Source organism: Euprymna scolopes, chromosome 45 (genome assembly GCF_053919585.1).
Source record: "Euprymna scolopes isolate OS-2025 chromosome 45, ASM5391958v1, whole genome shotgun sequence".
NCBI classification, from domain to species: Eukaryota; Metazoa; Mollusca; class Cephalopoda; order Sepiida; family Sepiolidae; genus Euprymna; species Euprymna scolopes.
In genome coordinates, this window is record NC_136526.1 from 52,758,887 (window position 1) to 52,786,386 (window position 27,500).

A 27,500-nucleotide genomic window follows, 5' to 3' on the forward strand; every position below is an offset into this window, starting at 1 on the left:
ATTTGCAAGTTTTTTTTTTTCTTACGTATACTTTTAATCATTGCACAACAAGATCTTATGTACATCATGGTTAATATGTGACATCTAAATTAAACGTACTTATAATACTAGTGCATTTACTTGTCTTACAGCGCAATAGCACCTGTTCTCTCAAATTCCTTTGGATTCATCTACACGATGATGATGATGGTGCAAAACATAGGGAAACTAAACTAGAAGTTGAAATACAGAGAAAAACATGATACATATTCTTAATATAAGATACAGAAACAGACAGAAAAACTTGCCAGTATTTAAAATAAATAAAAATAAATATATGTGTTTCTTTTACCTGTATTGATTGGTCTATTGTTCTCATTTTGAGTGTCATTTGTGCAACGTTTCGGTCGGATTGTTCTTCGGTTCTTCATCAGCCATGTTGCTTGTTGTTTGAAAAAGAAAAGAAGAAGTATTTATTTGCTCCCCCACCGAGCAAATTAGGCACAAGGCCGATTTTTAATGTGAGAAGTGATGGGGGAATGGGGACCAACTCCCCGGGGAGTAGGGGAGCTGGATAGTGACAATTGGCATGAAGGGTTGCCCCTACATTGACCAAGGTCTTATCTGTGGGGTTGTCCCCACATATGGTCTTTGCTTGCAGTATCTGCCGGAACAGATAGTATTTATTTGCTCCCCCACCGAGCAAATTAGGCACAAGGCCGATTTTTAATGTGAGGAGTGAAGGGAGGGGGAAGGGAAAAAGGGGACCAGCTCCCGAGAGGTGGGAAATGGGAGCTGGTTAAAGGTCAGGCATGTGGGGTTGCCCCCACATCTTGTCTTTGCTAGTCATAGCTAGTCATAGCTTGCAGTATCTGCTGGAACAGATACTACACTCTGATCTTGGCCCGAAGGCCACGGAGGTCCCTCTTCCTGCGAAGAAGGTCCAAAGGAAAAAGAAAAGAAGAAAAGTTACTAGCTCCGTAGATATTTTCGCATTTCTGTGAGTTGGTCTATAATTTATGGTCATTGTTTCGAATTTGTGAGTAAAAAAATTGATTGACAAAGGGGAGGTAATTCTAATAAATAATGACAAGAGGATTATCTCCCTTTCATCGTTGAAATTTTGCACTAATAACACTCAAGATGAGAACAATAGTCTAATCAATGCACGTAATATAAACAATCAGCCGCCGTCTAAAAGATTCAGAACTTTGATGAAAAAGACAGAGAAACAAAAATAGAAGTTGAAACACAGAAAAACATGATAGATGTTCTCAAGATAAAAAGACAGAAAAACCTGCTGGTATTTAAACTAAATAAAACAAATATATATGTTGTTTGGTTTATTGTTTCTTCTTTCTAATGAACAATTCAAACGATCATCAGAATATAAATTTATCACTACCTTGTGTCACATCATATATTAGCTGTTCTCCAGCAGAAACTGACAGCTGAATATCAGGTAGTTCACTCTCTACTTCTTTGTGGCAGAAATTGCACTTGTTGTCATTGCTGCGACCACTCATCTCTCTTTCTTTCCTATTTTACTTCAATTAAGTCTTTAGAAATCAAGAAACAGCCTTCTTGCGGCCAACACTTGGTCTCAATATAAGATACATATCCGAATATTCCATTAAAGTTCTCATTTACCTCTCAAACACTGAGTTATAAAAGAAGTTGAAAACATTGTTTTCCTCTCTCCGATTGATCAATTAAATGTAGTAAAGTTCTTGATTAACCGTCCCCCTAAGTAATCTAATTGTCTTCAAGTCCAACGTAAACAAGTTCTTAATGAACCGTCCCCCTAAGTAATCTAATTGTCTTCAAGTCCAACGTAAACAAGTTCTTAATGAACCGTCCCCCTAAGTAATCTAATTGTCTTCAAGTCCAACGTAAATAAGTTCTTAATGAACCGTCCCCCTAAGTAATCTAATTGTCTTCAAGTCCAACGTAAACAAGTTCTTAATGAACCGTCCCCCTAAGTAATCTAATTGTCTTCAAGTCCAACGTAAACAAGTTCTTGATGAACCGTCCCCCTAAGCAATCCGATTGTCCTCAAGTCCAATGTAAACAAGTTCTTGATGAACCATCCCCCGAAGTAATCCAATTTACAAAATTGCCACTACTTATGTTTACGACACTATAATCGCAATGACTAATGTCTACCCATTACCCTTATCCTTGAGTGGCCTCCGGGCCTAGATAAGTGGTGACTTCTATGTAAAAAAAAAAAGTATATATTTTTGTGGCATCTGGCTCTTACTGGATGTCAGGACAAGAATTCATCTTGTCTGGTAGATTATCCAGTTTTGTGTTTTTACTTGAGATAATATCACTTGGAGAAGGTGCATCAGTCTTTGTAAAATCCAGCGTGCGTTAAATCTTATTTGGGTTTCCCTAATTTCTATGTTTGTGCCTTTTAATGTGGATTTCAGAAAAACTAAGGATCCGCATAGTTATCAGAAATAAAGTTTTTTCACTTTTTTATTTTATTCAATTTCAAAGTTCTCAGAAATCAAGGGGCCCACAACCTGAGGCTAACACTTGAACTCTATATGAGATACATAGATATTCGAATGTTCCGTTTAAGTTCTTTATCTCTCAAGCACTGAGTTAGTAAAGAAATTCAGAACATAATCTTCCTCTCCCCAATTAACCATTTTCATACGTTGTAGTAAATCTTTCATTTTGGTCTCCTGGCCTTACTGGATTCCAGGACAAGAATTTATCTAGTCTGGTGGAGTATCCAGCTTCGTGCTATTACTTGAGGTAAAATCACTTGGAGAAGGTTCGCCATTCCTCGTAAAAGCTAATGTAAGTTAGCCATAGTGAGGAGATCTTATTTGAGCAATGAATACAAAATGTGATTTTGAATATTTGGTCAGGGTTTACTTCTATGGAAAAGTATCCTCGTGCCAGATTGTTCTGACAAACCCCTGTACAGAGAGACTTTAGACACTCGAGGATATTGTCTAGTAGGCATCTTAAAATTTCCCTTCAGTGAAAAGGTGCGATGATAAGATAATTATGTTTTGGTAGTAGTTGGACTTGGTCAGGGAGTATAAATATAGTTATGATGTATCAGTCATGACAACATACTATTCTGCACTTCTGTAAATACCTTCTTGTAAATAAACCATAAATAAAAATGTTTTAATTACTATTGGCCTTTCAAAGACACAACATGGTTGACAAGGATTTGAACCCATGTCTCAAAACACAGGCACTGAAATATTTGATTTGTGTGGGGTATATGGTTAAAAAGAAGAAAAAAATGTACGAGCCGTATCTACATCACTCTTTGAGAAAGAAGGAAAGGATGGCCAGCGTATTTGTGTACGCGATGGCCATCTTCGGAAGGCAGAGCATGATGGGAGAAGCTATTTTTTCCCCCCTGTCTCTTCCTTTTTTTTTCTAGATAGGATATAAAAGCTGGGAAAAATTTTCTGGGGGGAGCAGAGAGAAAAGAGTCGTGAACATCTTCTCTTGAAAAGAATTTTGTATTGCTGACATTCAGATTGTGCGGTGTGACGAATCCTGATTATAACGCTAGAGATTAAGTTTCAACTCATGCCAGGTTGTTCTGACACACCCCTGTACAGAGAGACTTTAGACACTCGAGGATATTGTCTAGTAGGCATTCAAGTTTTTACTTCAGTCGAAGTTCTCAGAAATCAAGGGGCCCACAATCAGGGGCTAACACTTGAACTCTATATGAGATACATAGATATTCGAATGTTCCATTACTTTTTTTATTTTCATTTTATTTTTTGAGAACATACGTTTCCTCTCCCCAATTAAGCATTTTCATACGTTGTAGTATATCTTTCATTTTGGTCTCTTGGCCTTACTGTATTCCAGGACAAGAATTCATCTAGTCTGGTGGAGTATTCAGCTTCGTGCTATTACTTGAAGTAAAATCACTTGGAGAAGGTGCACCATTCCTCGGAAAAGCTAATGTAAGTTAGCCATAGTGAGGAGATCTTATTTGGGCAATGAATACAAAATGTGATTTTGAATATTTGGTCAGGGTTTACTTCTTGGGGAAAAGTATCCTCATGCCAGGTTGTTCTGGCAAACCCCTGTACAGAGAGACCTTAGACACTCGAGGATAGTGTCTAGTAGGCATTCAAGTTTTTACTTCAGTCGAAGTTGTCAGAAATCAAGGGGCCCACAACCAGGGGCTAACACTTGAAGTCTATATGAGATACATAGATATTTGAATGTTCCATTAAAGTTCTTTTACTTTTTTTTTTATTTTTATTTTTTATTTTTCTTCCTTTGAAGATTGTAATGCTGGGTATGGGGCAGCCAAACCAGCTGCCAACATTGCCCCACTTTTTTATTGAAACCAACCGAGAGCTCTTTTTAGTATCCTCGCTGTTCCCTTAAGTGCAATTGTCTGAATCTCTTTTGCACTTGGTTCGTAATACATCAGAGGAACATAGTTTCTGCCTAATGCACATCACCTTTTCATTTGATGTTATCTTTCTTTTTTCATTATTTTTCTTTGGTTAGTAGTAAGAGATTAAGGGCTTCAACATGGATATAACACTTGATTTCATGATGATTTGAATTTATATCCAACGGCTCTTTTAAGAATACATGCTGTTTCTTGTATGGCTGCTATCTGTATTTCTAGCCAGCTTGGTCTTCCAGAGATTGTTTCTGAATATTTCTCAAGATTTCTTTCAGTAGACCATTTGCTCCCATCACAACTGGTATAATGTTGATGTTTTAAGGGACCGAGCCGTTTTTAAATCATTTTTTAGGTCCTGACATTTTTGTTATCTTTTCCCATTCAGCGTGTACACACCCATGTCTTTTTTTTTTTACATAGGCATCACCACTTATCAAGGCCAAGAGGCCACTCGAGGATAAGGGTTAAAGAGTGTACAGTAGAAACTGGACAATATAGTAATCGTTAATAATGGAAATTAGGTAAATTTGTTAACTTATATGGAACAGTTTATCAAAAACCTGTTTACGTTAGACTTGAAGACAACCATATTATAGTCAGCTGGAAAGCAGGAAAACGGAAGATAATTCCACAGGCGTACAGTTCTAAGATCAATTACGATTTCTGCAAAAAAGAGCTTTGTATATTAGATATACCAGTAGAAAGAATCGGCATAGAAAAAGTGGTTACAAAGTTGGTTTGGTACATACATGTGCTTTTAAAGCTGATTTCTCGGTAAATAAAGATTGGCATTTCTTACAAGCAAACGTTTTCTCTTTATTGTGTATACGTTTGTGGACTTTTAAAGTTGATCTTAAAGAAAATGAAGATCCACACATCTCACAGGGAAATGGTTTCTCCCCAGTGTGTATACGTCGGTGCCCAATCAAACTGGACTTCTGCGAAAACGAAGCCTGGCATATTTCACAGGAATATGGTTTCTCCCCAGTGTGGGTTCGAATGTGTCCCGTCAATGTCGATTGCTGGGAAAATGCGGCCCCGCATATCTCACAGGCAAATGGCTTCTCCCCAGTGTGCCTGCGGATGTGGACTTTCAACGTTGATTTCAATGAAAATTTGGCTGGGCAGATTTCACAAGAATATGGTTTCTCACCAGTATGTACACGCATGTGTTTTGGTAGATATTTACGTTCAGAGAATGAAGCCCCACATATTCTGCAAGCGAACTGTTTTTTTTTGGCGGGCGGTATCCGCTTTTGTTTCAGTATTGCTGGTTTCAAAGAAGATGAAGACGTGTTTTGCTCACTGTTATGTGAACGCATATGTCCTTTTAGGGTCGATTGGTGAGAATACGCTGCCCCGCATATTTTACATGAAAATGGTTTTTCACCAGTATGTATACGCATGTGACCTTTTAACGTAGACTTTAGTGAAAATGAAGATTCACATAATTCACAGCTAAATGGTTTCTCTCCAGTGTGTGTCCTTATATGACCTTTCAAGGTTGACCGCTGAGAAAACGAAGACCCGCAGATTTCACAGGAAAAAGGTTTCTCGCCCGTGTGTACACGTATATGTTTCTCCAAAGTTGATTTCAGAGAAAACGAAGACTTGCAAATCTCACAAGAAAATGGCTTCTCCCCGACACGCATACGTTTTGTTAAGACACGTTTCTCCCGACTATGAACACGCATGTGGCCATTTAAACTCGATTTCTTATAAAAGGAAGATGTACATATCTCACACGGAAACGATTTCTTCTTTATATGGACAAGCCTGTGTTTTATCAGATCCGCTTTCACAGAGAATGAAGATGGGCAGATCTTACAGCTATATATCTTCTCTCTCATGTGTGTACGGACATGGCTGTTTAAAGTTGACTTAAGGGAAAACGAAGATCCACATATTTCACAACTAAATGGTTTCTCACCTGTGTGTATACGCCTGTGGCCGTTTAAGCTGGACTTTTGAGAAAACGATGCGTTACATACCTCGCAGGTAAATGGTTTCTCCCCGGTGTGGGTCCTAATGTGTCCCTTTAAGATTGACCGTTGCGAAAACGAGGACCCGCATATCTGACATATAAATGGTCTCTCCCCAGTGTGAATACGCATGTGTCCCTTTAAGGTCGCCTTTAAAGTGAATGAGGATTTGCATACTTCACAGCTGAATGGTTTCTCACCTGTATGGACACGTTTGTGCTTTGCTAAAGCTGGCCGCTCGGCAAAAGAACATCCACATACTTCACAACTAAATGGTTTCTCTCCAGTGTGTACACGTGTGTGTATTTTTAAGGCAGATTGTTTAGAAAACAAAGCTCCACACGTTTCGCATTTAAATGACTTCTTTACTGTCTGTACACGCTTAGGTTTTGTTAGACCTGCTTTTATACGTAACAGAGACGTTTTTTCTTTATTCCCTTTCGTATGTTTATACATGTGCCGTTTTAGATTGGAGAGCTTGGAAAACGATGACTCGCAGGATTCACAGGGAAATTCTTTTTTCTCAGCATGTAGATTTTTGTGTTTCGTTAAAGCTGATTTCAAGGCAAATGAAGACTGACATATCTGACAGGTGTATATCCTCTCTCTAGTGTGTATACGTGCATGACCTTTCAAGGTCGACTGATGAGAAAAAGACGAGCCACAGATTTCACAGGAAAATGGTTTCTCTCCAGTGTGTACACGCCTGTGTCCGATTAGACTTGACTTTTGTGAAAAGGAAGCCTCACAGATTTCACAGGAATATGGTTTCTCTCCAGTGTGTGTTCGTATATGGCCTTTTAAACTCGACTGTTGAGAGAATGAACATCCGCATATTTCACAACTAAATGGTTTCTCCCCTGTATGTATACGCAGATGCACCCGCAGTGTAGATTTCAGAGAAAACGAAGCATTACACACTTCACAAGAAAATGGCTTTTCCCCAGTATGTGTACGTTTGTGTTTTGTCAATGCTGATTTCTCAAAAAACGAAGATCCACATGTCTCGCAGGTAAATGGTTTTTCTCCTGTATGTTTATACATGTGATTCTTCAGCTGTGATTCGTATGAAAAGACAGCTTCACAAACTATACACGAATATGGTTTCTGTATTGTCGGCGGAGGCATAGCGTCTGGAAAATGAAGAGAACATTAACAGAAATTAAATAAGTGGAATCATTCAGCGAGAAAATGTGAATTATAACAGAAAACAAACTTGAATTATTATTTTCTTAAAAATTTTCAACCGATATGAAAGTTGTTTAAGGGAATGAATCCATTCCTATGCAAGTGTGACATTGTTGTCTTTAACAAGAAAAATTATACAAAAAAGCGCTTAAAAAACTATACAGTATTAAGTATTGTGAATAGAGGCATAATTTGTGGAAAATTAAGAGAACATTAACACAAATTAAACAAAATTCATTGAGAAAATATTCATTGTAACATTGAACAAACGGGAATTATTATTTTCTTAATCAATTCCTATGCAGGTGTGACAAATTATACATAAAAAGAAAAGAGATTAAAACATTATACACGAATAAGCTACCTGTGTTATGGGTTAGGGTTAGGGTTAGCTACCTGTGTTATGGGTAGAGACATAATTTGCAGAAAATAAAGAGAACATTAAGAAAAATTATTTCAAAATTTCATTTAGAAAATGTTAATTGTAACAAACTTAAATTATTATTTTCTTAACATAAATATCAATGCACATGAAAAGTGCGCTTCACAAACTATACAGAAATAATATTTGGTACAATATAATAATTAATTAGGAATTTCTATTGTCGGCAGAGGCATTATTTCTGGAAAACATTAACAGAAATCAAACAAACGATTCCGATTCAATTTTGCAAATATTTAGTGAGGAAAGATGAATTGTAACGTTAAATCCTTCAGCTAACATTCACATTTGTGGTGACTTCAATGTCCATAATGTGGAATGGCTGACCTACTCAAATAAGACCGATGATGAAGGGAGGTTCTGTCATGATTTTGCCATTGCCTATGACCTCAGATTGTTCATTAACCCACCCGTGTGCCCGATACTACCGGCCAGTATGCAAGCCTTCTAGACCTTTTCTCACAACTTCCCCTGAGCTAAGTTCATATTCCATTCTATCTCCCCTGGCATCCTCCGACCACTCCGTTGTATCAGTTAAGATAAAAACGAAATGCAATAAGTCTTAAAACATACAACTCCACCATACTGTATATCGATACTCTATGGCTGACTGGAATAGCTTCCGTACATTCATATCTGATCTACCTCTGCATTCCATGTTTAAAAAGGATGTGTCCTCTGTAGTATTAGACCTGACTGAATGGTTAATTGCAGGCATAGACCGATTTATACCATCAAAAAAATTCCAACAAAAACTAACAGCCAGCCATGGTTCTCCTCAGAATGTGTTACTGCCATCGCGAACAGAAATCACTTTTTCCATAACTACCAACGTAATAGATGTACTGAGACTAAAGCTGCTTTCACAACTGCCAGCAACCACTGTAAAAGAGTAATAAAAAATGCAAGAGAGCTATATGCTTAGTCCATTAAATCCAAAGTAGCTGATCAGCGGCTTGGTTCCCACCAGTTTTGCCAAATAGCATACAGGATGCTGAACAGAAGTGTGCGTTCTATCCCAACCATCATCAAAGGACCTGAGGTCATCTCGTCAGCATCAGACAAGGTCAAATAATTTGCCAAGAAGGCCAACTTCCCTTATTTTCTCCTATAACAGACAACACGCTATGCAACCTACAAATATCTGCGTGTGAGATCGCAAAGTTAATCAAGAACCTTGATTCCAGTAAAGCAACTGGCCCTGGCGGCATTCCAGTTATAGTGCTGAAAAAGCTTCAACCAGAACTTGCCCCCATACTTACAAAACTGTTTAAGCAATGCCTTAAGGAGAAGTGCTTTCCAACACCCTGGAAAACCTCATCAGGCGAAAAGTCATCTCCTTCTCAGTACAGACCATTAAGTCTTCTGTGTGTCATGAGTAAGTTGTTGGAATCCATATTAAATAGAGAAGTAGTCAACCACCTCAGCAGAAACAACCTTCTTAGCGACATGCAATATAATTTCCGCGCCACAAGATCTACAGCAGATGTGCTAACGGTTATATCTCATAGGATTAGTGAATCTCTTGACAAAGGCTTCCTTTCCAGGGCAATAGCTCTTGACATATCGAAGGCCTTTGATAAGGTATGGTAGAAAGGCCTACTTCACAAGTTTTCCAGCTACGGTATAACTGGAAATGTTTTCTCAATTATTAAATCATTTCTCTCCGATAGGTTCATAAGAATAGTCGTTAATGGGCAGAAATCAGAGGCCAACAGTATTAATGCTGGTGTCCCCCAAGGGTCCATCCTGGGCCCAACTCTCTTCTCTTCATCAATGATCTCCCAAAACACATACTTAAATCATTTGTTGGCATCTATGCTGATGGCACGACCATCTATGGCAACACATCAAAGGCTGTAAATGACAAAGTTCTCTCTGATTCTCTCTCCTCTGATCTTGAGAGTGTGGTACAGTGGGGGAAGAGGTGGCTGGTTACTATTAATGCATCCAAAACCAAGCTTCTATCTTTACATCATCATCCCTATCTAGCATCAATTGAAATAGATGGCTCACGTCTTGGGGAGGCTCCATGTTTTGACAATCTTCTAGGTTTGACCTTTACTCCTGATCTGAAATGGAACACATACATCAAGTCTGTAGCCAAGGACGCTTGGAAAATGGTGGGATCCTTCTACCGCCCCAGAAGATATCTTGCTACTGATGCAATTCTCTATCTGTATAAAAGCCAAGTACGTCCAAGGATGGAGTACTGCTGCCACATTTGAGAAGGAGCTGCTAAAAACAGCCTATCCTGCCTTGACAGAGTACAAAATAAACTTTGTGGCTTAGTGGGGGATGCCCTTTTCTCTTCCCTGCAACCTCTCTCCCACAGAAGAGACGTTGTGAGCCTGTCTTTATTTTATCATTATTTCCATGGCAAGTGCTCGTCTGAGCTCCAATCTCCACCCCTCCCCTCTCCAATCTTTCACGAAAACACCCGTCTAGCTGAAACTACTGTCGTTAATTTTCCCCACTCTTTATTTGTGCCTAAATCCAAACATAGATTCCATGAACAAAGCTTCTTTCTTAAAAGTGCACGACTGTGGAACTCTCTTCCGTTTGCCTGTTTCCCACCTGACTACAACTTGGATGTCTTCAAGTTCAACATAAACAAATTCCTGACAAACCGCTCTCTTAAGTAAGACACTCTATCAAATATCCAAAACTAATTATTTAAACTATTAAAATTATTATTAAAAATAGGATACTATCTCATTGATTACTGTACACGCAATAACCCTTACCCCCAAGTGGCTTCTGGGTCTTGATAAGTGGTGACCTCCACGTAAAAAAAATAAAATAAAAATAAACTGGAATTTATATTTGCTTTAAATATCAACCAATTTCAATATTATGAAATGGAAAATATTATGGAGAAGGAATCAATTCTTATGCATGTGTCACATTGTTGTCTTTTGCAGGAAAAATTATACATATGCATTGGAAAAGAGAAGTACACAAATTATACGTAGATAATATTTAATACAATATAATAATCGATCAGAATTTTGTTCAAAAATTATAAATACGAAATCTGTGAATTTCAGCTTTTTTAAAAGTTATTTTATAATCACTTATTTTTACGGACATTTATGGTCCATGAGAAAATAAATATATCTACCAGTAAAAATAAATACATAAAACTGAAAATACATTTATATTATTTATCTCCTTTTATCTGTAAACTTATATTAAAAGAGCAGACATTTTGTGAATATTTTCACAGAGGAACTAAATACTTAAATATAATGAGAATAGCAGTGTAAATATTTCTGTCCATGGAGAAAATAAACGTTTCCAAGAACAAATAAATATATACAAGTAAAAATACATAAAATTAAAAAATATATATATATAAAAGGAAAAAACAATGTATGAAAATAAAAATTAATATACAAGATTAAAAATAAATATATAAAAGTAAAAATATATAAAAATAAATATATAAAAAAAATATATGAGATTAAAAATAAATGTATAAAAGTAAAAAATATTAAAAATAAGAATTTATAAAAATGAAAATAAATATATAAAAATAAATGTATAAAATAAAAATAAATACACAAAATTAAATATATAAAATAAAAAATATATAAAAGTAAAAAATATAAAAAATAAAAATAAATATATAAAATTCAATACATAAAAGTAAAAAATATATAAAAATAAAAATATATAAAAGTAAAAATATAAAAAAATAAATGTATAAAAATTAAAATAAATATATAAAATTAAATATATAAAACTGAAAAATATAAAAAAGTAAAAATATATGAACGTAAAAAAAATGTATAAAAAATAAATGTATAAATAATAAATTAATAAAAAATACTTGTATAAAAATAAAAATAAATATATAAAATTAAATATATAAATGTAAAAAATATTTAAAAAAATAAAACAAATACAAAAGTAAAGAATATAAAAATAAAAATGTATAAAAATAAAAATTAATATATAAAATTAAATATACAAAAGTAAAATATATATAAAAATAAAAATATATGAAAGTAAAACATATAAAAAATAAATATAAATATATGAAAATAAAAATAAATATATGAAAATAAATATATAAAATTCAATATATAAAAGTAACAAATAAATAAAAAAAAATATAAAAGTGAAACATAAAAAATAAAAATAAATGTATAAAAATAAAAATTAATACAAAAAATATAAAAAAATAAAAATATAAAAAATATGAAAGTAAAAATATAAAAGTAAACATAAATGTATAAAAATAAATATAAATTAATAAAAAATAAATATATAAAATAAAATATTTAACAGTAAAAAATATATAAATATAAAAATATATAAAAGTAAAAAATATAAGGAATAAAAAATTGTATAAAAATAAAATAATATAGAAAATTAAATATATAAAAGTGAAACATATATATAAAATTGAAAACTATATAAAATTAAAAAATATATAAAATTAAAAAATATAAACAATAAAAATAAATGTATAAAAATAAAAATAAATATATAAAAAATAAAATAAATATATAAAATTAAATATAGAAAAGTAAAAACATAAAAAATGAAAATAAATATAAAATTAAATATATAAAAGTAAAAAAATAAAAATAAATATAAAATTAAATATATAAAAGTAAAAATATAAAAAAATAAAAATAAATGTATAAAAATAAAAATAAATGTATAAAAGTATTGAAATATAAAAACAAATATATAAAAGTAAAAATATAAAAAATAAAAATAAATATATAAAATTAAATATATAAAAATAAAAAATATATAAGAATAAAAATACATAAAAGTAAAAAATATATAAAATAAAAATAAATTATAAAAATAAATGTATAAAAGTATAGAAATATAAAAATAAAAATATAAGAAATAAAAATAAATGTATAAAAATAAAATAATATAAAATTAAATATATAAAAGTAGAAAATAAAAAAAATATATAAAAGTAAAAAAAAATAAAAAATAAAAATAAATAAATAAAAATAAATATAGAAAATTAAATATATAAAAATAAAAAATATATAAAAATAAAAATATATAAAAGTAAAAAATATATAAAATAAAAATAAATGTATTAAAGTATAGAAATATAAAAATAAAAATATAAAAAATTAACTTAATGTATAAAAATAAAATAAATATATACAATTAAATATATAAAAGTAAAAAATAATAAAAATATATAAAAGTAAAAAATATAAAAAATAAAAATAAATATAAAATTAAATATATAAAAGTAAAAAATATAAAAAATAAAAATAAATATAAAATACAATATATAAAAGTAAAAAATAAAAAAAAATAAAATATATTAAAGTAAAGAATAATAAAAATATATAAAAGTAAAAAATATAAAAAATAAAAATAAATATAAAATTAAATATATAAAAGTAAAAAAATAAAAAATAAAAATAAATATAAAAAATAAATATAAATATAAAATTAAATATATAAAAGAAAAAAAAGAAAGAAAAATAAATATATAAAATTAAATATATAAAAGTAAACACATGAAAAATAAAATAAATATAAAATTAAATATATAAAAATAAAAGAATAAAAAATAAAAATAAATATAAAATTAAATATATAAAAGAAAAAAAAGAAAAAAGAAAAATATATGAAATTAAATATATAATAGTAAAAAACATACAAAATAAAATAAATATATAAAATTAAATATATAAAAGTAAAAACATAAAAAATAAAAATAAATATAAAATCAAATATATAAAAGTAAAAAAATAAAAATAAATATAAAATTAAATATATAAAAGTAAAAATATAAAAAAATAAAAATAAATTTATAAAAATAAAAATAAATGTATAAAAGTATTGAAATATAAAAACAAATATATAAAAATAAAAATATAAAAGAATAAAAATAAATATATGAAATTAAATATATAAAAATAAAAAATATATAAGAATAAAAATACATAAAAGTAAAAAATATATAAAATGAAAATAAATTATAAAAATTAATGTATAAAAGTATAGAAATATAAAAATAAAAATATAAGAAATAAAAATAAATGTATAAAAATAAAATAATATAAAATTAAATATATAAAAGTAGAAAATAATAAAAATATATAAAAGTAAAAAAAAATAAAAAATAAAAATAAATATAAAATTAAATATATAAAAGTAAAAAAAATAAAAAATAAAAATAAATATATAAAATTAAATATATAAAAGTAAAAAAAATAAAAAATAAAAATAAATATAAAATTAAATATATAAAAGTAAAAAATATATAAAAATAAAAATAAATGTATGAAACTAAAAATATGTGTATAAAAGTATCGAAATATAAAAATAAAAATATAAAAGTAAAAATAAATGTATGAAAATAAAATAAATATATAAATTAAAATTAAATACATAAAAGTAAAAAATATATAAAAAATATTAAAATATATAAGTAAAAAAATATAAAAAATAAAAATGAATATACATAAACATAAAAATAACTGTATAAAAATAATTATATAAAAATAAAAAATATATAAAAATAAAAATATATAAAAGTAAAAATAAATATAGCTGATGAAGAGAAGTACTGAAAGGAATTGATTGGGAAAACGATGTAGGAAGAGACAGATGGTCAATGTGATGTTGAATGTGTGAAGGAGATATGATACCAGCTGTTTTTGTTGCTTAAAAAAGCGGCTAAATGCTTGAAAAAATGGTAGTCCGTGGGTGAAAGATCTGGAGAATAAGGAGGATGTGGTAAAATTTCGTATCCCAAGTCTGTGAGTTTCTGCAGTGTCATTCTCGCAACATGAGGCCGCGCATTATCGTGGAGCAGGATTGGACCACGCCTATTCACTAATGCAGGTCTCAATTTTTGTAAATGATGATGCATTTCTTCGAGTTGATTGCAGTAAACCTCTGCCGTGATGCTCTGATTAGCATCCAGAAAGCTGTAATGAATAACACCAATTGCACACCACCAAACAGTCAGCATAATCAAATGAAATGGCACAACCTTAAATCAGATAAATATTGTATAATATTGGTGTTACAATGAAGAGAAGCAATTACATTCATATCGATGAATTAATATTATATTTATATATATATATATATATATATATATAATATAAAGCTGAACGTCTGTATTAAGTATTTCATATACACATACACACACACACACACACACACACACACATAGAGAGAACTTGAATGCCTACTGGACACTATCCTCGACTTTGCCGAAATTGAGCTTGATCAGACACAGGTGTATACACACTGGAGAGAACGGGGGAGAGAACGAATGCCTACTAGACACTATCCTCGAGTGTCTAAGGTCTCTCTGTACAGGGGTTTATCAGAACAATCTGACATGAGGATACTTTTCCATAGAAGTAAACCCTGACACAATATTTAAAATCACATAGTATTCGCAGCCCAAATAAGATCTCCTCACTACGGCTACCCCACATTAGCTTTTCCGAGGAATGGTGCACCTTCTCCGAGTGATATTACCTCAAGTAATAGCACAAAGCTGGATACTCCACCAGACTAGATAAATTCTTGTCCTGGAATTCAGTCAGACCAAGAGACCAAAATAAAAGATATACAACAACATATAAAAATGGTTAATTGGGGAGAGGAAAATTATGTTCTCAATTTCTTTACTAACTCAGTGCTTGAGAGATAAATAACTTTAATGGAACATTCGAATATTTATGCATCTCGTATAGACTTCAAGTGTTAGCCCCGGGTTGTGGGCCCCTTAATTTCTGAGAATTTTGACTGAAGTAAAATAAAACAAAAAAAAAATATATATATATAAGTTATAACATATATATATGGCAATTAAGCTACACAGAATATTCCGCGTTTCATCCATGCTAGGATTTGTCAGGCTTATGCCCGATGCCTTACAGCATAAGCCTGACGAATTCTAATGTAGATGAAACGTGGAATATTCTGTGTAGCTTAATTGCCATATATATTTTATAACTTACTACCTAGCTCTACCTATGTATTGAGCATTGTTGAAGTAAATACTTAAAGTTTACGTATAAATTTATACTTTTGTATATTAATTTATGTGATTAAATGAAGTAGTCATATATATATATATATATATATATATATATATAAAGCTGAACGTCTGTGTTTGTGTCTGGTCACAAATAGGCTTCTATATTGTTGACTATTATAGAAAACTGATCACATATAATGATAGATGTATCGAGACACAGGAATGGGTATGTTTGATCTGGCATAATGATGATTCATTAAAATTGTGGGGTCTGCATACGCGCCTGGTCCACAAAGTATAGAAATAAAAAATTAAAAAATTTAAAAAAAACGTTTACAAGTGTTTTTGATATAGATGTACATAAGAATACTTTGATAAGTATGTTTTAACTTAAATAGGGATGGTATTGTTGTCATATTTGGGCTGGTCCCTCCTAGACATATAATGATAGATGTATCGAGACACATGAATGGGTATGTTTGATCTGGCAGAACAGTGGTCCATTAAAATTGTGGGGTCTGCGTTCGCGCCTGGCCTCCATAGAATGGAAATAGGCACAAACTTTAATAAAGACTTTTCATATCTATCTGCGTAAGTATACTTTGATAATTATGTTTCAGTTTGAAGAAATATGGTATAATAAAATTATGGGGTGTTCGTTCGCACCTGACCTCCATAGAATGGAAATATGTCACAAAGTTTAACAAGGTTTTTTAATATAGATCCACAGAATATTGTGATAAGTGTTTCAGTGTGAACAGGTATGGTATAATAAATTATGGGGTTTATCTATTTTATTTTTACTTTCATCATATTTTGCTTTGGTTTTGATACCCCCAACTTCGTAGCTATCTCTTTACAACCCTTCCTTTTCATAACCTATCATCTATATATATAAAAGCGAAAATGTATGTATGTATGCATGTATGTGTGTTCGCTTTTTCTGTATGTCTACAAAAGGCTTTTTTTGGCCGTCATTCTCGGTTGGCTCGCTCCTTCTTAAAACTTTTTATATGCTGTCTAAATAATAATATCTATGACTAAGGAACTCGGGTCGCAGCTATCTTTAATTTACCTGACTTTTACAAGCTATTTTTGAGATATTTTTTGATCGCCGCATAGCGGGGAAAACAGAAACTGGTTTCCAGTGCAAAACTAGGTCAAGCATCACGCGACTTTCTTGCACCTGCTCATTTTACTTTATAAACATCAACTTAACACATTTGTCAATTCATCTGGTCCCGTGGTTGAGATGATTAGGTCGTAGGGTTTTTTCCATTTCCTTTTCACCTCCACGTCAAAGGTTCAGGGTTCAAGCCTACCTTTCTACTAAATTTTTTTTTTCTTTTACACCTCCACCTGGCCAACGTTGTTTTGATCTACCCCCCCCCACCAACACACACCTACAAACACCAGGGCAACGCCGGGTACCCCCGCTAGTCTATATATATAAAAGCGAAAATGTATTATATATGTGTGTATGTTTGGATGTCTGCTAAAAACTTTTGACAGACGCAACGAAAATTCACAAACTAGGTATCACATCGAAGCTTCATCCTTTGCTTGAAAAATATCGAAAATTGGACAAAAACGTTAACTTTTTCACCCCGAAATCGACAATTTTCGACAGGGGTAGGGGTCAACAAAAACGGTCTTCTCGTAACAATGACCGATTCTACGCATGCGTCAGATGACGTCGTGACCTGATTTACTTTAAATAGTAGAAAAACCGAACAAATTTCATGTACATCACATTAGCTCAGTTGGTTAAGGCCTTGATTCATTATCTAAACGTTTTGGGTTCGAATCGTGGTGTGAGTTGGTTTTTTATTTCGATTTTTTAAATTTAAATATTGAACCAATAAGCCATTTTTCACGTAACGTTCGTTTTTCTGCTTTTTTATCTTTACTTCGCTTATTCTTAGCGACACCCAAAAACACCCAGGTACCCACTGATTTTTTAAGTTTTAATATCGAAACAGGCTTATTTAATTTATTTTTCACGTGTTCGTTTTTCTGTTTTCATCGTTCGTTTGCCTTACGTTAGTTTTTTTTTTTTTTTATTGTTTGATCACCGCGTAGCGGGGAAATCAGAAACTGACTTCCGCAACTTGATGTTGTCGCACCTGCTAATCTCGGTTTATAAATGTCAACTTAACACACTTATCAATTCATCTGTTCCCGTGGTCGAGATGATTAGGTCGCAGGGATTTTTTTTTTCCATTTCCTTTCCACCTCCGCATCAAACGTTTGGGGTTCAAGCCTACCTTTATACTAAAACTATTTTTTTTCTTTTACACCTCCAAAGAATCGGCCAACGTTTTTTTTTTTTACAGGGTTGTTTTAATCTACCCCCACCCCCACCAACACACACCTCCAAACACCCGGGTAATGCCGGGTACCTCCGATAGTACTTTTATAAATCAGAGTCCATTTTCTGTAGGCTGTTTTTGAACCCAGTCAACGACAGGTACTTTTGCTAGTTATTATATATATATATATATATATATTATATTATTATATATAATTTTTATATCAATGAATACATATCTAGGGAAATGGCAGAAACACTAGAGGATGACCTCCAATCTGTGATGGAATTGGTACAAAAATGAATGGTCACATTCAATGCTGCCAAGACTAAACTTGTTTCCTTCAATAATTACAAGAAACCTTCTCTACCACCAATAGCAATGGCCAAAGATTCATTAACTGAAAATACTTCTTTTAAACTCCTCGGCCTAACGTTCACAGGAAACATGAGTTGGAACAATTACATTGAGAGCATTGCCAGGACCGCTGTGAGGAAGGTAGGCTGCCTCTACCGTGCTAGAAAGCTACTACTACCCGAAAGTATCCTGTACCTCTATAAGGCCACCATTCGTCCATGTATGGAGTATTGTTGTCATATTTGGGCTGATGCATCTGCTACTAGTCTGTCGCTCCTAGACAAGGTCCAAAAAAGAGTCTCCAACCTGATAGGTCCTGAACTGTCATCTAAGCTTCAGCCTCTATCCCACTGACAAAATGTTGCATCCCTCTGCCTGTTCTACAAGTATTTTAATGGTGAATGCTCTGCAAGCACTTGTGCCCCCACGACGTAAATACCCTCGACAAACCCGACAAGCAGTTAAATCCCACACCTATACAGTAGAGATCCCTAGATGTAAGAGAGCTTTCTACTCCAGTAGTTTCTTCTCCAGAACCACTAGACTTTGGAATTCCCTTCCGGGTTCCTGCTTCCCCAACTGTACTGACATGCAGAAGTGTAACGTGAACTGACATCTTGCTGCCCAACTTCCTACATAGTATCCCAGTAGCTCATGTCTCTAATGGTAGCTCCCTACACCAAAGTGGCAATGTGCCTTGTTTGGGGTGAAAATGTAATAAAAAAAATTTTTTTTTGAATATCGATGAAGTCGAATTGAATGCTAGAATAAAGAGTATTTCCCTGTGACTTAAATGAAAACTCAAAGGAATTAAGATTCTGACCAGTTCAGATACTGTTCATGGTTGCTGAAGACATTTTTTTTGGGGGGGGGGGCATAATCTAATAGTGTGGTATGACATTAAGACAAAGTAACTTTTTTATACAAAAAGATCTGAAAGCCACTCGAGGAGGAGGGTTAATGAATCTGCAGTAGTCACTGAGACAACAGCATATTGATGGTTAGTGGGAATAGGGTAGAATTTTAATTATTTAAGTGGACGGCTCAACTGGAAAGTAGAAAAATGGGACAGTTCTTGGAAAGAAGCTTTGTTCATGTAATTTGTTTAGATTCAGATAGCGAGGTGAGGAAATTGTTGATAGTGATTGTAGATAGACGAGTGATTTTTATAAAAGTTTGGCAGGGGGGAACCATAGATTGAAACTCAGATGAGCACTTGTGTCAGGTCGTTTCAATGGAGTTCTTCGGGCTTGTGTTGGGTCTTTTCAATGGAGTTGTTTGGACTAGTGTCAGGTTGTTTCAATGGAGTTGTTCAGACTTGTGTCAGGTCATTTCAATGGAGTTGTTTGGGCTTGTGTCAGATCGTTTCAATGGAGTTCTTCGGGCTTGTATTGGGTCGTTTCAATGGAGTTGTTCGAGCTTGTGTTGGGTCGTTTCAATGGAGTTGTTCGAGCTTGTGTCAGGTCATTTCAATGGAGCTGTTCAGTCTTTTGTTGGGTCATTTCAATAGAGGTGTTCAGAAGCATATTGAGAGAGTTTTTCAGAATCGTGTCGACAAAATCGTTTGGTACTGTGTCAGGTTATATCCACGGTATTTTCTGTGTTGAGTCATGTAGATGGAAGCATTTGCTTTACGTTTATTGTCCAGTTGACTTGACAACTGTCACAGTCATACTGTTGCATGTGATAACAATTTTCTTTTCCGTCTTTCTTCCTTCATGAAGCCACAGACATTGTCAAGGATACTGCAAAGGTGAGCTCCCTCTACCATGCTAGAAAATGACTCACATCAAAAAGTATCTTATATTTTTACAAAGCCACAATTCGCCCATGCATGAACTGCTGCATCTACCACTCCCTATTAGACATCGTCCAAAAAAGAGCTTGTGCTGCATCTCTACTTTAATAGAATGTTCTCCGACAAACTCAAAACACTTATGCTTCCTAAACATAAATACCGTCAACAAACCTGACAAGCAGCAAAATCTCACCCCTTCACTGCTAAACTCCCTACATGCTGAAAAGCCTTCTACTCTAATAGAAGATCAGATTCTTCTCTTTATCCAATGAAATGAAATGAAAAGAAGAATGACTCAACGAATATTTCATCATTTTTTTTAATTGACGATTGTTGATGACTGAAACCTGGTGCATGATCTACACTGCTTTGGACAGATAGAGCACAGGTAGACAGGATTTTGGTTTTGATGGTGAGTGGCCACCGCTCATCAGTGTCTCAGTGTGTGAGGCTCCGTAACTGCTCGCTTATGTTGTAAAAGCCCATCCCACGATCATATGTGGAGCGCCAAGCGTCTCTGTCCGCTGCCAAAGTCTCCAAAAGATTGAAGGGGATATTGCAGTGCTTGAAGGTGAGCTTGATGCAGTCTATGTAGCGTTTCTTTGGGCAACAGATGTTTCGTCGGCTGTGAGTGAGCTGGCTGAAGAAAACTCTTTGAGGTAGTCTGTTTGAGGGTATCCTGATGACGTGGCACAATGATCAAAGCTGATGATGGATAAGGAGTGTCTATAGAGATGCAACTCTAATTCTCCTGCGAATCTCTGAATGAGGCACCTTGTGTCACCAATAGAGGCTGAGGATATGCTGTAGTCGCCTGATGTGAAATGATTCCAACAGCTTGGTTATGACGATATAGAACCTATGCCTCAGAACCGTACAAGGGTGGGTATGATGACTGCATTGTATACAGCAACTCTTTATGGGTCCTGAGATTGAAGTTGGTGAACACGCGATCAATCAGGCAGCCAAAAGTAGAAGAGACAAGATTAAGGCGGGGTTGAATTTCATTGCTAAGGTTGCAGGAGAATGAGAGATTGGAGCCAAGGTATATGAAGCTGCTGATATTTTTGATGGTGAAGATGGGGGCATCAGTTGGAGACACGTTTGGCAGGATTTCCGTCTACTTGGTGTTGATAAGAAGACCAGCTTAGTGGTAAGTGTTGGAGACTACATCAAGACTGCGTTGAAGTTTGCTGGAGGTATGGCTAGGGAATTCAGCATCATTGGCATACTGTAAGTTGAAGATGAGCTCTTTTGCCTACTATGTAATTATATGAACATAGCACACATGTCATGTAATGAGTTCTTTTGTTATTGTAAACTAAATTTTATTTTCCGTTAAAATTCCTGTATGCATAGTTAGCTAACATTCCATTTTTCGCCGAATTGCAATCGTCTATCAAAATATTTCATTTCAATAACATTTTTTTCTAATGGATATTAATCAATGCCTTCATTCAGTCTCGAAAAACAAAGGATAGCCCCTGTCTGGGGCAGCTGCATGTGTACTTGTGAGGCAAGGGTTGCTTCATCCCCAACCACACCTCTCCTGAATCGGCACTGTCTGAGTCCAGTGGCAAGGAGAAGTCCAGGACGACTGGAAACAATGCCGAGATAAGCAGAGAGCACATACAGCACCTGGAAGTCCTAAATGGTTACCCATTTGGTACTGACCAGGTTCAATGTTGCTTAACTTTGGTGATTCAACAGGAACTGGTGTGTCAATAAATATTGCACACTGAAAACATCTACATTTCTGTAATAATAGATACTCCTCATTTGTGTAATCCAACGACACCTGGGAATCCAATATACAACAGTATAACAGGAAAGGTTGGAGAAGACTAATTAGTTGGGCACTAGTTAGTGAAGCAGTTCATTATTTATGATTTACTACAAGGTCCACTGTAAAATTTATATCAAAGTTAGAAGACTATGAAGAAGATTCCACAGTAAGATATGAATAACTCAATCCTTAACCAAAGGAAGAAATAAGGATGCAAGGCAGGCTGTTACAATATGCTACACCAAATCATGTTTAAAATAAACGATAAACCATAAAAAAAAGAGTGATGATAAATGATGCTCTAGTCAACCTTATTGGATTTATATATGGGCAAAATGCCACAACACCTCCCCTGCACCTCCAGTGCCATCCCAAATATAAACACAGAATTTTTGTGAAATGTTAAATGGTATATCTGTTCAGTAAATGTCAGCGTGTTACTTACAGAAAAATGGTTAATTAAACTACAGAAGCACCTGTTAAACTATACAACTTCTATAATTGAATACCCCCCCCCAAAAAAAAAGAATGAAAAACATAAAAATGTTTTGTAAACGACTCGTTAAAGCTTGATTTTTTTAGATCAATTTTCATCATTACCATTCATTTTAGATCAATTAAAAACTATGTAACACCCCCCACCAAAAAAAAATTAACCAAATTTTGTTTTTTTAAACTTTTTCGTTATTTCAAATGTCCGCTAAAAATTCTCCGCAATATGACAAGTCACTTTACTACACATATGTACATGCGAATACATCATGTAAGAAAACACTACTATCCATGTGGCATTAACAAAGGCAGTAAAATGGCTCAAAATAGTCCCAGGGTCCAGGGGTTAATACCATTCAAACAGTAAATCTGCGACAGGTTTGATTATCAGATTCATTGTCAGCGACCTCGAATACCACTAAAAAAAATAAATTAAAGTTGTCGGTGTTCTATTGTAGCATAAGGTAACATTCACCCCTTAATTGTCCATTAGTTGTCCATTAATTGTCCATTAGTTGTCGGTGTTCTATTGTAGCATAAAGTAACATTCACCCCTTAATTGTCCATTAGTTGTCGATTAATTGTCCATTAGTTGTCGGTGTTCTATTGTAGCGTAAGGTAACATTCACCCCTTAATTGTCCATTAGTTGTCCATTAATTGTCCATTAGTTGTCGGTGTTCTATTGTAGCATAAGGTAACATTCACCCCTTAATTGTCCATTAGTTGTCCATTAATTGTCCATTAGTTGTCGGTGTTCTATTGTAGCGTAAGGTAACATTCACCCATGAAACAAAATAGTGGTCAAAATCTGCCCAGTAAATGTAAGGGTAATATTTATTCGGTGCGTTTTTAACAGTATTTTTTTATTCTTACTTTTAAATCATTGTTGAGACTTCAAAGACATATAATATACATTGCAAACATTTTTTTCTTGTTCTCAATATTACTTATTTTTTAAACCGAATAAACATTTTTCATTCAAATAAAAACATTAAAATTTATCCTGCTAGACAGAAGAGCAATTTATCTTGCCTTTGGTAACATTTATTCTTTATACATTTGAATTTTAACATTTTTTTCATATGATTGTGGATTGTAAAACAAACCCTTTTCATACTTATGCACTTATTGTACCGCACTGAAATAATGATGTTATTATTTAGGAAGCTATTCTTAACAATGGGGGTGTGTTTTGTAGCTATTCTGCACTTTCACCTAACAATTTAATAATAAAAATCATAAAATTTTAATTCAACTCAAAAATATAGTACGGTACAATAAGTGCACAAGCACCAAAAGTTTAAAAGTAAGTTTTGATTGTTGGGAGAAAACGCATTCTTTAAATTTCGTAGAGCAAGACACAACTCCCACAAAAACCTCCTCCAAATAAGTATTTCACACACACACACACACACACACACACACACACATATAAGTTATAACATATATATGGCAATTAAGCTACACAGAATATTCCGCATTTCATCCACGCTAGGATTTGTCAGGCTTATGCCTGATGCCTTACAGCATAAGCCTGACAAATCCTAGTGTGGATGAAACGTGGAATATTCTGTGTAGCTTAATTGCCATATATATTTTATAACTTACTACCTAGCTCTACCTATGTATTGAGCACTGTTGAAGTAAATACTTAAAGTTTACGTATAAATTTATACATTTGTATATTAATTTATGTGATTAAATGAAGTAGTCATATATATATATATATATATATATATATATATTTGCACCGGTACGAGGAAATTCCCAGGTTGGTGTCTGGGGGTGCAGTTATACCACTAAGAGAAGGAAACTCTTACATCAAACCTGAGGGCTGTTGTCTGCTTGTTCTGTGGCAATTGGTTTGCACCGAGTGAGTTAATCAACAGTTTCAAAAAGTGTGGATGGTTCTACACGAGCTTTCATCACTTAAATCAAGTCATTTGTGTGGGTTTCTGACAGCTTATCGTAATTTCATTATGAAAACCTCACACTGTCCTGCAAGAAGTCCACTGGCGATGGAGTGAAAGCGACGGGGACAGGTAAAGGATATTACTGGAGGTCCTCAGCCGGATCTCTGCACAGTGGCAGCTGATGGTAGATGGCTGTTCTAGCACAAACCTGTGAGCAATTGTGCTGTTCGTGTCCTCCATCAGGGACAAAGCAGCCCTATTTAGGGATAGCACCGCTTTCCCTGTGGCGGGGAGGGGGCGATAAAAGGAGCCCTAAAAAATTGCTTGCTCATCACTTAACTTGGCAGCCCGCTGCAGCTGTCTGGTTATCCAGTTGCACAGTCAGAACAATAGAATACGACAAAAAACCTCAACAAAGAATCTTTCAATAGGGTGTTGGAATGTCCATACCCTCCAGGATAATGATGCTGCACCCAAGCGCAAGACAGCCCTTGTTTCTCTTCAGTTACAGAGGTATGATGTTGACATTGCTGTCTTATGTGAAACTCGCTTGCCTGGCAATTCTCAATTTCGAGAGGAAAAGGGTGGATATGACTTATTTTGGTCAGGAAAGGCAGGAAATGAACCCCGCCAATCAGGCGTTGGTTTTGCCATTAAGTCCAAGCTGGCAAAGTCCTTATCGTCTTTGCCCAAAGGCATATCTGATCATGTGGCAACTCTTTCCCTAGAGGTAGAAGGAAACACCAGGGTGACGCTAGTTAGTTGTTACACCCCAACGTTAGCCAGTTCAGATCAAGAGAAGGATGACTTCTACGATACCCTCCGTGATGTCCTCTCCAGAGTTCGACACTATGATAAACTCGTTCTTGCTGGCGATTTCAATGCTTGTGTTGGTAGTGACCATCTGTCATGGACCGGTGTACTTGGTAAGCATGGCATAGGCAAGGTAAATGCAAATGGTTTACGACTTCTTACAATCTGTAGGGAGTTTGACCTCTGTATTACCAATACCATATTCCAACAACCTGTGCATCGGAAGACGACATGGATGCATCCTCATTCAAAAGACTGGCATCTTATTGACTTCGTCATAACAAAGCGGAAGCACATGAGTGACTTCAAAATCACTCGCTCTTTCCACACTTCTTGCTATCTTTCGGACCACACCCTTCTCAGAAGTAAATTGTCGTTGCATGTGCGAAGGCACAGTTACAAGATCAACAGTCCCCAAATGCATTGATGTGCGGCCTCTTAAATCCAGGGAAAAGAGAACTGAGCTCTCCAATAAGCTTGATGAAAACCTTGAGGGTGTTGATGTAACTGATGATGTTGAATCTTCTTGGAAAGAATTGCAAGAAGCAACTCAAGCTGTAGAAGTAGAAGTCCTTGGAATACCGAAAAGAAAACACCAGGATTAATTTGACAAAGGTGACAATGAAGTTTAAAGCACTGATTAACCAAATGCACTCATCTCACAAATGTTGGATTGAGGACAAAAACTCAACAGTGAAGCACACGGCCTACAAAAAGTGTAAAGGTGAGGTACAACGAGCTCTCCGAGCTATGAAAGAACAATGGTGATACAATAAGGCAATTGCACTGCAGGGAGCTGCTGACAGCAAGAACACAAAAGCCTTCTATGATGGCCTGAAAGAGGTATTTGGTCCTCAGAAAAGTGGTGCTTCCCCATTAAGTACAGCCGATGGAGAAGCATTGCTAACTGATAAATCAGATATTCTCAATCGTTGGAAGGAGCACTTTAAAACTGTCTTAAACACCTCATCTATCATTGAAGGCGATGTCGTGTCCTCTATTCCTCAGAATCCAGATATTCCAGAATTGTCATTGGAACCTGCTTATCAGGAGGTATGGGAATCCATCAAACAAATTGCTTCTAGCAAGTCCCCATCACCAAAGGATCCAATTCCGCCTGAAGTGTACAAGCATGGTGGGCATGTGCTGATAAAAAAGCTCCATGCTCTCTTTGTAAAGATATGGAAAGCAGGTCAAGTTCCACAGGACTACAAAGATGCCTGCATCAAACATCTCTACAAAAATAAGGGAGTCAAGAATGTTTGTGACAACCATCAGGGGATATCTCTGCTTTCAATTGCAGGAAATATTCTGGCTAGGCTCATTCTAAACCGAATCATAAATTGTCTCGTTGATAAGGTGTATCCAGAGTCCCAGTGTGGGTTTCAGTCGGGTCGCGGCACCATTGACATGATATTTTCCTTACATCAGGTGGCAGAAAAGGTCCGTGAGAAAAATCAGGGATTGTATATGTTGTTTGTTACCCTGACGAAAGCCTTCGACACTGTGAATCGCGATGCTCTTTGGCAAGTTTTAAGAAGGCTTGGTATTCCAGAAAACATGCTGAATGTGATCATTTCCTTTCACGAGGGGATGAAGGCCAATGTTGTCTCAGATGGTATGATGTCTGATCCATTTGATGTTACGAATGGGACCAAACAGGGATGTGTAATGGCGCCAGTCCTCTTTGCGCTCTTCTTTTCACTAATGCTGAAACATGCATTTGATGATTTGGACACTGGTGTCAATTTTCAATTTCGGTCATCTGGTGGCTTATTTAACCATCAACGGTTTAAGGCCAAGACTCTTCTTCGCATTGAAATTATTCGCGACTTGCTCTTCGCTGATGATGCCGCACTGGTAGCCACATCCTTTAAAGAAGCCCAGGTTCTTCTTGATCAATTTTCAGCCACGTGCAAAGCCTTTGGCCTGACAATTAGCATAAGGAAGACTGAGGTAGTGCATCAGCCACACCCTACTCCAAAACAAGTTGAAGGCGTAAAGCAAAATCCACT

At 34.4% G+C, this 27,500-nt stretch overlaps 1 protein-coding gene across 1 annotated transcript in view; it reads right to left on the reverse strand.

Moving 5' to 3' along the window:
- Positions 1 to 27,500, reverse strand: part of LOC145269642 (uncharacterized) — a 33,905-nt gene that overhangs the window by 178 nt on the left and 6,227 nt on the right. The window contains exon 2 of the mRNA XM_080125359.1: positions 1 to 7,514. This exon is cut by the window's left edge and continues 178 nt beyond it. Within this exon, the coding sequence (XP_079981485.1) occupies positions 5,125 to 7,509 (2,385 nt within the window). The 5' untranslated portion in view covers positions 7,510 to 7,514 and the 3' untranslated portion in view covers positions 1 to 5,124. The remainder of the gene's footprint in view (positions 7,515 to 27,500) is intronic.